Genomic DNA, 12,421 nt, shown 5'->3' with positions numbered 1-12,421 from the left:
GTTCCTCTGGTGTTCAACCTACCTCTAGGATTTCCAGCTGGAGGCTACAGAAGTGTACAGCAAAGTAGCCAAACAGCTGGTGAAGCAGCAAAAGTACAGTGAGATTCGGCAGCTACTCAAGTGTGTCAGCGAGTCTGGAGTTGCAGCCAGGAATGATGGGGATACCATTATCTTAAATTGTCTAAGTGAATTCAAGAACATACCTGCTGAGGTAATTCTGTCCTGCCTGATACTCCTTTTGAAGTACAATGGGTTGTATACAACATAGGTTACAGGGACTACTCTGTAGTGCCTGTGTTGCCCTTCTAGTGATTCTGATATTCTGGCGTGTATTGTTTGAAGGTGGGAGTGTGTTTTCCTTCCTTACGCTGACTTGTCTGAGAGAAAAAGATAGATAGCTTAGTGTGCTCCTATGCAGCGCTTCCCAGGTGTTTGTGATAGAGAGAGAACCTTTGTCTGACAGCACCCTGCCAAATGCTCTAAACTGGAGTGGGAGGGGTGGCCTTCAGTGAAGCTTCCCTGGCTAATACAGAGTATGTATGGAAACAGAAACATTCTGCCTTCATAGGAAGCCATTTTAGGATTCCTTTTACCTACCACAGCATGTTTTCTGTCCCAGTGAAGGAAGCATAAGTCACAGAATCTCAGGGTGAAAGAGACTTTGAGAGATCATAGAGACCAACCATCCACTAAACAGTTACCCTACAATAGGTTGCACTGGTAGGTGTTCACAAGTCTTGAATATCTCCAAAGAAGGAGGCTCCACAACGTCTCTGAGCAACCTGTTCTTATGCTCTGTCTTACTGTAAAGTTCTTGTGCATGTTGGTATGGAACTTCCTGTGCTCAAGTTTTGGGCCATTATTTCTTGTCTTATTGCTGCACACCCCTAACTTGAATGATAGAACTTCTTAGGGGACAAGATGTTGACCTCATAGTGTTCTCTAGGGAGGCCCCTGAGACTTGGGAGGCAGAAGAAGCTGTGGTAAAGGGAATAATTTATTTTATAAATAAATTATTAATATATAAAAGGATTTTATATTTTCTACATGTGTGGCGTTGGTTGGGATAAATGTAAACATCTAGCTGTCATCTCAGCAGCTATTTCTCTAGGCAGAGCTTTGGTTCCTTAAGGAATAAAAGTTTGCAAACCATTGTCGCTTAAATGTGAACACCTTTTCCCTTTTTGGCTACAGGACCTCGATAATCTGATTCAGGATATGGACAGTGATGAAAACAAGGTAAGTAAAATCACAGTAAGAAGAATTCCTTTAGCAAGAGCTGAACAGGCCAGTCTTGAACCCCAGGATACGTGCTCTCTTCCAGCATTTTCTCTCTCATCTTCATTCAAATAAAGGTTTTGAAGGCTACTTTCTAGACTGTAGAAATCAAAGAGCTGCTTAAGGCTGCGGTGTTTTCAAGTGTAGAACTGCGAGATGAAAGAACTGATCGATCTTTATCCTCATAGTTCTTTGAATGAGGATTCCTTGGAATGAGGAATGAGGATTCCTTGGAATGAGAGCTAGGCATTAGTAAGACTGGAGGGAAAGTATTTCCATGTTAGCTCTGAGATGGCCATTTCAGCTTATCATTCTTTCAACATTTAAACTGCTTTCATTGTGGTAAGGAGTTAAATGATAAAATGTATATCAGAATTGAAGGTTTTTTTTTTTTCTTAGAGGAAATGAGGCCTGCACTAATTGATTTCTTCCTTAGCTTAAATACCAGCCTGCCAAGCTTCTGGAAAGTTGCATATAAATAAGGAAACTCTGAGTGCATATTTGTAGATGAAGTGGCTGTGGATCAGAGTTACAAACTTCTGTAGATCCCAAGTGGCATAATTAAGGATAAAATGTTAAAATTTCTGACTTTACTCTGTCCTTTTCCAACTGACAAACTTGGTGTTTCATGTAGACTGAAAAATGGGCTTTTAATTCATTTTATGAATGATTTATTATTGAAATATTCATGTATTAGCTGCTCCAGAAGAACAACAGAAGAGCAGTAGAAGGCAATGACTATTTTATAATCTTTGCCGTGGGGTTATGGAAACAATGCACAAAATAAAATTACTAATCTATATTTCTTGGTGATGCTTTAGAAGAGTTTCCATAAGAGACAAATTTAATGAAATATATACATCTGTTTATCTTTTATATTGGGATCTACACCATGCGATACTCTGCCTCATGTTATGCTTATGTTGCCTTCTATGACAGGCTCTTGAGCAAGATAGTAATCCAGCGAATCCTTGCTTATTTTGTTAGCTTACCTTAACTTTCTAATGGAGTTCTGCCTGCCCTTTTCCCTCCAGATTCAAGCCTACCTGATGTGCAACAAGTTGCGTTCTGCATATCTGGTCTCGGTGAGACAAGAGAAGAGCAGAGCAGTGCAGCTTGTCCAGCACGTGCGCCAGCTGGCCGAGAGTAGTGGAGAAGATGTTGTGCACGCCATCTGTACCCAGTGGCTCACAGTGCACCAGCCCAAAATGAGAAATCGGCTTGGCCAGGGCAGCAGGAAATAACATTCACCATCATGCAGAAGGGGAAGACTTCAAAACACCTTAAAGGCACGTGGTGCAGCAATCACTTGGTAAAAGGGAAGTCTTCTAACTTGTGTCAGTAGCAAATGGAAGCTGCCAGTGTGCCTCTGGTTAAAAGGAAGGGAACTAAATTACAAGTGCCAGTAATCTCACAAATAGTCACTACCTCAGGGTGTCTTTTGGCCCTCTTTAATTTGGGTAGGGGGAAGGGTGGCAATTTCAAACAGAACAAGCAGGATTTTTTTAGGTCTGTGAAAGAGAGCGCTTGCGTTTTTTAGAAAGGCACTGATCTTTTCCCCCCTTTTTTTTTTATTTCTAATCCAGACAACCTGCATAGAAAGAACAGGAAAATCTCAACAGCTCAGTGTAGCCTAGAGTATAACACTTTCTGTGATTATAGGTTTCCTTTAGGATTTTTTTGAAGATTTCAGAGATCTTTTACAAAGACTGAAATTCAGAGATGGTTGTTTTTAAAATCTCTACACAAACTATTGCTAACTTCTTTCCCCCACTCCTACCCACTGCAATGTGTTCAACGTCTTTCTTAGTTTGTTGGACAAAGTACAAACTGATTCTTCATGGCAGGTTTCTACTTCCCAGTTGCACTGTCTGAAATACATATTGCACGTGAGTCCTTACAAAATGGATAAAATTGTAAGTGGCATATCCTGCAAAGGGCCTACAAAGGGAAAAATCCTTTAAAATAGTTTTTAAAAAATCACCTACCTCTTTCTTTGCTATAATATCCAATAAAATGTTGTGATGCAGCTTTATCACTGAGCAGATGCCAGTGAACTTTAGGTATGGCAGAAAATATGGAAAGATAGAGCTGTGGCAAAATTCAGCAGTCTGTATTCCTGTCACACAGGAATTTTAGTTTTTTTCTTATGAGAATAACCTGTCCCTGTCAGGTACAGCAGAATGCATTGACTAGACATACTGTGTATATTATAATGTCAGGCCGGAGTGTGTTAGGACGTGTGAAAAGGCAGTATTTTATAGTGCAAGGAATGGAACATTGGCTCCTGTGCTAAACTTTTGTGTGTGGTAAGGTGCTTACTGTGACAAGAAACAGAGCAGAGTTCTTAGGTTTAATCAGCAAACTTTGTGTCATTTCTGCATTGAAGGATGCTGAAACAAGCAGCTGTTGCTCTGCAATGATGACTTGGACACGTGAAATGAGCAGAAGACAGACAGCAGTAGGACCTTCTAAAAGAAACAAAACTTAGCCACAAGAGTATGTTTGCAGTTAATTTTTCCTTCAGCACAAGATGGGAAAACTAGTTCACTTTTGTTGTTAACTGTTTAGCATTTGACTGACTTTTGAGGAAACAGAACAGTTTCTGCAAGTAGTTTTAGTACATAGAATAACTGAGACTGTCAAGTATGGGTTTTGTAATGTCTCCAGACTCGGTGCAGTGACAGAACAGACTTTGATAGCATTGGGAAGGACTTGCTCCATCCCCTCTGGGTGCTCCACTGCTACCACCATCTCTCCCAGAGGCGCAGTATTCACTAGAGCAGGGCTAGAAATGTCTCTCAGCCAAGTCGTCAGAAATGACTGCATTTAGATGTTAGAATCTCCCAATCACAGATTTGCATGATCTCATTAGTGAGCAGTACCGATGAAAGCTGCTTCTGTTTTCCTGGCCAGACTGACCCAGCTTGCCATCAGCTTAGAGCTGTTAGGCTAATCCTAAAACGTGACACTATCCATCTATTTGATGACTTCTAGCTCTCTAATTATGGGGGAGGTTCTACTGTTCATGGGTATCCAGTTATGCTTTGCTGTAACACTGTTCTGCTCCAGTTCCTTACAGCTATATAGAGCACAGAGAGGGGAGTTCGCCATGCAGACCAGTCAGTTCTGTACCTGCCTTTCCTCTCGACTTCTTTGCACTGTACTTTATGCACTTTATAGTGTTTGTTGTAATTTAATGTTCTTAACCTGGAATTGTAGGGAATGTTTCTCTTACCAGCAGAACTGGAATTCTGATCCTGACCAACTGCCTTTTGTCATGAATAGTGCAATTATCAATGGTTTGAATTTTTGAGCTTCAGAAATGGATTGAGTACTGCCAATTTAAAAACTCTATAGAAATGACCATGGGCTGTTTACAATGGGGGGGTGTGTGTGAAAAGGAGAATAAAGTGTTATGACTGAAAGTTTCAATGTATCTTGTTTGCTTTTCACCTCAGCATAGCAGAGTCTTTTATTCTAGATCTGTATATTTTTATGTGGTTATGTTCACCAGATGAACATGGGGAAGAGTTGCTGTCATACCAAAGTATGCCTTTGCTATAACATTCTCCATATTTAAGAGCAACTGTGCTATCATCACCTCTTCAGAGGTCACCTCGGTAGCCAGCTTGGCTTATATGTGTACTCTGGCAGACTAGTAATTCTCTTCAGGCAGCTTTGCAAGTTAATGCAACTCTCCCTTACAATACTCCCTTTAAGGCAGCCAAATGAGCTTAAGCACTCATTTTACAGATTAACCTATAAGCTATAAATGACTTAGCCAAGGTCAGAGAGTGAGGAGACGTCCCTCTATGGTAATATGTGGTTAGGTCTTACAGTGACTCTAGGATCTGATTCATTTGTTTGAGAAAGACACTGACCTAAAAGGGGAAAATATGGCCTAGAGATGCTTTCTGCTTTTTTTTTTTTTTTTTTTTTTTTTTTTTTTTAAATTTTTTATTATTTTTTTTTTTTTAATGGCTTGTTCCTGAAATCCCCTTTGATCAGAGCCTGCATGGTAGGTAAACAATCCACTGCTACAGTGTTGAGGGAGGAAAAAAGTTCAAAAAAAGCACAGGGAGAAACAGAAAGGGACTTCAGAATATCAGCTAAAATTATTATTTTTTTACATTAGTAAGGCAGTGCAGATACCAGCAAAAACAAGTGAATTGCATCATTTCTGAAATTTTCTTCAAAAAATTGCTGTAAAAAGGAAATGGCTTTATTTAGTATTGATCGGAGGTAGCATGGGACTGATGTATGTGGATAGCTTCCAGACATCATGAATCATAACATGAGCATTTGCTTCCCAACACTGGCAGTTGGTCAGAGGAGTGTTCAAACATGGGTCTAAATACTTCTGGATTTTTTTTTTTCCAGAAAAAGATAATCCTGTGAGCTATGGCACTTGTTGAGTTAAGCAGCTAAAAAAAACCTATTTTTCAGAAACAATCTTGGATGATCCCATTATATCAATTTTCACTAGAGCTCCAAGGGAGTAAGCTCATGAGGACATGGATTGACTGAGCTGCCTTTTGACCATGCAGGCTGTATGGTACAGTGAGGTCAGGCTGGTAGCCATGGCTAGCTGTGGCCTATAGCTGCTCGGATTTGTTTTCTTTTTCTGTCCTGTGACTAAACTGACCATAATATCAGGTTAGCACTGGCCCCTGCTTCAGCTATTTAGCTCAAGGTAGTTTGCTGTCAGAGCAAATTCAATGCTAAAGCCTCAGTGGAAATTAATTGTTGTTTTTCAGCGCAGTTAACTTTTAATTAAATCTGCTTTTTTCCAGGTTTGTAAATCACTTAAGTACAGCTTAGATTTTTATTAGGACAAGTTTTATACCATCTTTGCTTAGTGTTTCCACAGCACAGACTGTTAACTGTTTTGAATAAAATAACTAGCCACTGCCCAATTTCACCATTCCTGCAGGTTTTAACCTTCCAGCTAGCTGCATTGACAGCTGTGTTCCCAAAAGATGAACCAGTCTTACTTCACAGGCTAGAGGTGTTTAGAGAACATGGAAAATAATGCTTGATCCTAGTTAGGCCAGCACTTGTTTCTGAGTGTTTGTAGCATTTATATTACATGTAATTGCCAGAAATATGACAACTTGTACTCCGCCCTGTCAAATATTAGGAACAAAAAATGACCTTGTAAATCTAGTTTTTAACGTTTTACTATTGCTAGTGTGGAAAAAGAGACTAAAGCAAAAAGCAACTTTCAATACAGGTGATCTAAAGCTAAGATGATAACCTCCATTTCTATTCTAAAGCCACAGGACAACAGCCTCTAACTGTTGTGAGTTACCAATGATTGCTCACAGTATTGGTGCTCTAATTTTCCAGCTACAAAAAGGGATGCTTTGCTTTCTAATCTCAATCATTAAGTGTAGCATTCCAGAAAATCATACTGGACTGCATCCACAGAACCATCACAAGGGCAGCTGAAGTACCAGTGTTCTTGGCAGCAGTGCTCTTCCCAAGAGTAGCATCACTGTGCTCAGCCACATACACACAGATGGCTGCACTGCTCAGTCCCACTGGATGCCGAGGAGCTCACAGCTCACATTCCAGAGCTTCTTTGCTGTCTCATCATCCCGACCCCGTGGAGATACATACGCTGGCCGGCAATCACTGTAAGAGGAATATTATTATTATTTTTAAAATCAAAAATCTCTAGCTGTACACTGAAATGGCTATGATAAAGTGAGGGAATTGCTTTTAATCCATGAAGCTTCAAGACCACGTAAAGAAGGGTAGGGAGGGTGGGAGTTAGATTGGGAAGAATCTTTCCCGGTGGCACCAAAAACTAGCAACTGAGTATAGCTCTATCTGCCACCTTGATGTTTACAGAACTTTATTTATATTCTGCTGTATACTCATCACTGTGAGTTCTCATTAGCATTACTAAAAAAGATTATAAATGCTAACCAGGCTGCGCAGGAGTACTTCTCTAGCAAATTATAACTAAGTTCCTCAAACAGACCTTTCGAAACTGGTTATCCCGTCCTATTCATCCCACTATATTGCCACTGCATGAAAGATAAAGCTGCCTCTGAATATAATACTGTAATAACTATATATGGTTTCACATTAATGCCATTTTCATTATCCTCTGAACTACAGCCCCTTTCTTCTCAGCTCCTGCAATCTGGCAGTACATTGTCTGGACTAGGGATTGTGTGTTCTCATCTGTAATGCTAGATGCTACATGTTACATAGAAATTTAAGAGAACAAATGAAATTGCATCTAATGAAATGTAAGATTTCTATCCTTTCTAGTGTTCTTATATCCCAAAACACACAGTCTCTAATGCTCCTGAAGACTGGCAGGCTGCTTGTTTAATATACATACATTGCCTGGAAAGTCGAAAGGCTTTCAGGCCAATCCAGTGTAAAACCAGGCCTGTGTGAGATTTACTGTGAAGGCTATTACTTTCCTATCAAGTTCAAAACTCTGCTTTTTTATGACTTTAAAATCTACCAAAGCTTTCTGTACTCTAGTGCAGTACCCCACTTCTATTCTCAGAAAAACAGTGAGTCTTGCACAGAAGGTTAAGGCATCTATTTATATATTCAAGTCCGATTAAGATAAACAAATACCCAAGTGAAGATCAAAGTCATTACAGAGACTAATCTGCTTGCTTATCACAAGAAAGGAGAGCTCTGAAAAGAAACTAAGATTTCAGTGTTGCTGTTGCAAAGGCAACAGTATTTTGGGGGGGAAAAAAAAACACCAACTATATTAATTTCCTAAATACAGTATTGTTGTACTGCTCTACACCCAGCAAGAAACTGACATACACAGCTAAAGGAAACTGTTGAAATTGTAGTTTCCAAATTTAGGATGATGACGACGTAGAACTGTATGGAGCTGTAGATTTTTAAGAGAAAAGACATGATTATGCAGTGTCCTGGAGTAGGTGAAAGGAAATTAAGAAACAATCAGGTTTGTAGAGAGAGCTACAACTAATGGTTTAATACTTTGCAGGCAAGAGTGATAAGCATCCCAGCAGGCATCTCTTGTAGCTGATGGTCTGTCACACTGGAGAATCAAGTTATTTTTGTCATGTGCCAGTCCTGAAAATCTTACCTTTTAGCTCTGCAGCACCACCAGACCTCCCCTCTCTTTGGGTGTACAGGCCCTTTTTGCTCCAACAGGGTAAAACTAAACTGATCTCTCCCTGACTGCCTTAGGTGACCTCATTAACTAAACAGCTCTACTGCAATCTAAGGATTAGAGCGCTACAATCGTGACAGCCTTTCCTGCACTTGGAGTCCACTAATACTGCTGGCATGAAATAAAGTGTTGCATAGGTCAGAGATCCCTTCTAATGCAGTATCATCTTCAAGAAATCTAGAAAGGATAGTGCTCTAGTATTTCTCTCACCCTCATTCCAGTAAGATTGAGTTATACCAACCACTTATGTAGTCTCTTCTTAATAATGACAGTAATACTCATTTTTTCTGCCAGTGAGGCTTCACGGTATATCACTCCATCAGCTTGTACCCACCTGAAATATTGTCCTGTCACAGATTCTAGCTCCTCTGCTACTGCACAGTACACACTGGTCTGAGCTCCTTCCCATGGAGTCTTCAAGAAGAATGAAAATATCCTCCACAGCCATGACATTACAAATGAGTGCCGGACCAGCTCAGAATGGACAGAGCCAGGATGCAGAGAGTTTGCTGTGACTTTAGTGCCTATGGTAAAAGAAAGTAGCCCAGGACAAAATTAATGTGTTAGATTGCCTTTAAACAGTGGACTAATATCTTCCTCAATTCCACCTGCAACTATTCTGCAACTTACAGAAGAACTGCTGTGGATAAAGGGAGTGTTAATGAAATTTTTAGTGCTACTGCTTTCTGGAGCACTCCCTTGTCCCTTCCAAACAGTGCTGTCACTATATGTCTTCTGCACAACAGTGTACCAGGGAGCCTGATATTCAAACAGCAGCAATTTCTAGTGGGCTTTAGACAGCAAGAGATTTCTTTGACTTACTGTACTACAATTAGAGAAGATACTGCTTAAGTTTACAAAAAGGACTGAATAACAAGGCCAATACATATGTTGTGACTTAAGAGATACTGTCTAGCCCTGTGCTTCTATTTTACGGCCCTTCACCACTGGAAGGCGGCTACAACTGCCTTAGTTTGTCCACAAGAGATTGCAGTTCGACACAAGTTCCTTTGTTGTTGTTTTTCCCTCTTCAAATTCTACTCACATAGCACAATTGTGTGCTTAGATGCAGCCAGTTTTTGACAAGTGCCAAATTAAAATCAAATCCATTCAACTGTGTCAGGCCACTGACCTCCCATGCCCTGTTGCTGTTAAGATAATTAGTGCTTTAAGTTTCCTACTTCCATGGATGAGATACTTTTTCCCTTCCAACAGAGAGCTCTCAGTGACCCTTGTCTCAAACCATTTCATTTTTGCACAGGCTTTTTTTTTTCCGTCCTCTTCACCCACACTGCTCAAGAGCCAAGGAAACCACTCTCTGCTGGGACTTGCCTTGCAGCCGCCTTGCCAGCTCTCGGGTGAAAAGGACATTGGCCAACTTGCTGTGACAGTAGGCAAGGCCACGATTGTAGCTCTTTTCACCATTGAGGTCATGGAAGCGGATTCGGCCTCCGTGATGAGCCAGTGAGGACACGTTCACAATGCGGGATGGTGCAGACTGCTTCAGACGCTCCAGTAATAAGAAGGTTAAAAGAAAATGACCTGGGGGTGAGAAGAAATTCAGTTCTTCTCTGAAGGGTTTCCCCACTGGAATCACAAAGTACTTTCAATGTGCTTATTATGAGCTATAGCTTTCCTCCTTCCATTCTAACCACAAGAAGGAAAAATGAAAGCACCTGGAAGCAGGATTTCCCACTGGCTTTTTCCAGAGATATGAAATGAAAACCTGACTCCACTGGCCTTACCAAGATGATTCACTCCCAGGTGCATCTCAAAGCCATCGGCTGTTTTGGAGTAAGGGCATAACATTACCCCAGCATTATTAATGAGGATATGAAGTTCCTTCTCTTCTGCAAGAAAGAAAAAAGACATCAATAATTAAATACAGAGATGGAATACAGACAGACACAAGTCAGACAAAAAAGAGAACCCATGCCCAAGTGGCAGCCACACTGCTTCTGTAAAATAAGGATAACTCTCCTACCATCAACTCGCCCACGGCCTCCGGCAAGCTCCTGCTGTAAACCACAACAGCCAGCATGGCACAGAGATGCATGGGTCAGGAATCTGATGTTAGCTAAAAATCCCTGGCACCATAACAGAACTCCCTTCTTGCCTGAAGACACCAACAATAACGGAGGGTGGGGCTGCCTTCTCATTTTTCTGCCTTTGCTCAGAATAGATATTGTTGCACAGAACAATTCCAGATACTACAAATGAAATCCATACAACAAAGGGGAAGATGCTTTCATAGTCACATCAGCAGTATGTGGCATTGTACAACACCCTCAATTTCTGCTTTAAAACCCATGGTATGCATGTGGTCACACAGGAAGTCAACAGCAGCGTAGGAATAGAGCAGGGCAATAGTCCTCCCGAGGTACGCTCTGTTGTACCCCTTCCTTAGCTCCAGAAAGCAGATAGCAGTTGCTGGGAAAATACGCACACTGAAAACAAGGATCCAGAGGTCATACCTGCTAGAAAGCTGTTTGCAAACTCCCGGATGGACTTTGTATCAGCCAAGTCCAACTTTTTCACAATGACTTCCTGATTGTTTGTTTCAGCTCGGATTTCGCGTGCTGCAGCTTCTGCCTTTGCTATGTCTCTGCAGGCAATAATCACCCTTGCGCCTGCAAGGAGGAAAAAGCAGAACACAAACGGATGTCACTGGGAGCACAATGCATGGCCAAAGATGGGACAAGGGCCGACCACTCAACGCTTACAATGTATTGTTTCCTATGGAACTGACTTCAGTTCAGGGGAGAAGCTAACAAGCACAAAAACTCTTCTCATAGATTGTTAGCTCCAAGCCAGCCCAGAACCTCTTTTCAGACAAGGAAAATGCACATCTAAAGTGCCTCTGTCCAGCTTCTCCCAGTCAGGTGAGTGCACTGCTGCCCTGGTATGGCCAGTTTGTACATGTGGCACTAAGGCCTACAGCACACAGAGATGCCTGGACTCCAGCCAGCGCAATTTCTAACATGGGTAGTTTCGCTGCCTTGATAGGTTAAGCCAGGAGAACGGATTAACAGCCGCTGCGGGACACCGACTGCGCAGAGAGAATCACGCAGCGATCCTGTCTTGGGCGCAGAGAGGAGAGCCGCACCCGCTCGCAGCGTGACGCTGACTTGCCTCTCCGGGCGAGCTCCCTGGCGGTCTCTTTCCCGATGCCGGTGTTGGCGCCCGTGATCACCGCCACCTTCCCGTCCAGCCTGGCCGCGGACCCGCACCGCCCTCCGGCCACGTACCGCCTGCAAGAGAGCGGCGGGACTCGAGGGCGGCTTCGACTTCGCCAACCGCTCGGGCACCGCGGCACGGCCGGCCCGGGCCCGCCGCAACGCCCCGCTCCGTCCGCGCCGGTGGGGCCACGGCTCCCATTGGCTGTCAGCGGGGCTCCGAGCGCCGCGGCCAATGGGCTCCGCGCGGCGCCGTGGGGCGAACCCGGGCCACCGGCGCCAGACCGCCCCGTGCCGCGGCTGCCACCGGCCCCTCGACGGGAACGGCGCGAGCAGTCGGCTGCCGCCACTCAGACACCGCCGCCGGAGCGGCGTTAACAAAAAAGCCCTTTGTTATTTCTCCTCCCCCCAACAAAGAATCGAGAGAAGCAGCCCAAACGCGAACCCCGACGGCACGGAGCCCCCGCGCGGCTCCCCCCAGCGCCCCGCACCTGACATAGGGCGCCGCCGCCAGCATCAGGAGGGGCACGGACACGGCAGCGCCCAGCACCGCGCACCAGCAGCTCGGCATCGCCGCCGCCGGCTCCATCCACGCCGCGTCCGCACCGATCGCGCCCGGAAGAGCAGAGTCCGCCCCGCCCGGGAACATGGGCGGTGGCCGCGCGTGGGGCGGGCAGGGGGCGGGCTGGAGCACCCAGAGGCGGGGCCGTCCCGAGACTGTGTGCGGCCCTGCGACTACAGCTCCCGGCGGGCAGCGCGCTGCGAGGCCCTCCCTCCGCTG

General features: G+C 43.7%; 2 protein-coding genes across 5 annotated transcripts in view; one reads left to right on the top strand and one right to left on the bottom strand.

Moving 5' to 3' along the window:
- The window catches only part of ZFYVE26 (zinc finger FYVE-type containing 26), a 46,716-nt gene extending 42,003 nt beyond the window's left edge, over positions 1 to 4,713 (top strand). For 3 of the 4 annotated variants that reach the window (XM_052695183.1, XM_052695184.1, XM_052695182.1), the window contains exons 40-42: positions 29 to 211; positions 1,195 to 1,239; positions 2,313 to 4,713. In XM_052695183.1, the coding sequence (XP_052551143.1) occupies positions 29 to 211; positions 1,195 to 1,239; positions 2,313 to 2,522 (438 nt within the window). In that variant the 3' untranslated portion in view covers positions 2,523 to 4,713. Of the gene's footprint in view, positions 1 to 28; positions 212 to 1,194; positions 1,240 to 2,312 lie in introns of those variants that run through there. The other variant, XM_052695185.1, reaches the window with a different exon arrangement.
- Positions 4,714 to 4,771: 58 nt separating this feature from the next.
- Positions 4,772 to 12,304, bottom strand: LOC128086490 (retinol dehydrogenase 12-like). The gene is made up of 7 exons (XM_052695187.1): positions 12,132 to 12,304; positions 11,597 to 11,715; positions 10,939 to 11,094; positions 10,210 to 10,314; positions 9,797 to 10,006; positions 8,799 to 8,988; positions 4,772 to 6,918 (listed from the first exon to the last, which is right to left on the bottom strand). The coding sequence occupies exons 1-7, from the start codon at positions 12,287 to 12,289 to the stop codon at positions 6,816 to 6,818; spliced, it is 1,041 nt and encodes a 346-aa protein (XP_052551147.1). The 5' UTR covers positions 12,290 to 12,304; the 3' UTR covers positions 4,772 to 6,815.
- Positions 12,305 to 12,421: the final 117 nt, after the last annotated feature.

Source organism: Tympanuchus pallidicinctus, unplaced genomic scaffold (assembly GCF_026119805.1).
Source record: "Tympanuchus pallidicinctus isolate F22 unplaced genomic scaffold, pur_lepc_1.0 scaffold3, whole genome shotgun sequence".
Lineage (NCBI taxonomy): Eukaryota > Metazoa > Chordata > Aves > Galliformes > Phasianidae > Tympanuchus > Tympanuchus pallidicinctus.
This window is presented reverse-complemented; position numbering and strand designations above follow the sequence as displayed.

Excerpts from the sequence above, each read along its gene's own strand:
- LOC128086490 (XM_052695187.1), bottom strand. The coding sequence starts at position 12,289 with ATGTTCCCGGGCGGGGCGGACTCTGCTCTTCCGGGCGCGATCGGTGCG. Across the intron at positions 11,716-12,131 it reads GCGGCGGCGCCCTATGTCAG|GCGGTACGTGGCCGGAGGGC; the intron begins GTGCGGGGCGCT and ends GCTCTCTTGCAG. Across the intron at positions 10,315-10,938 it reads TGCAAACAGCTTTCTAGCAG|AAGAGAAGGAACTTCATATC; the intron begins GTATGACCTCTG and ends TCTTTCTTGCAG.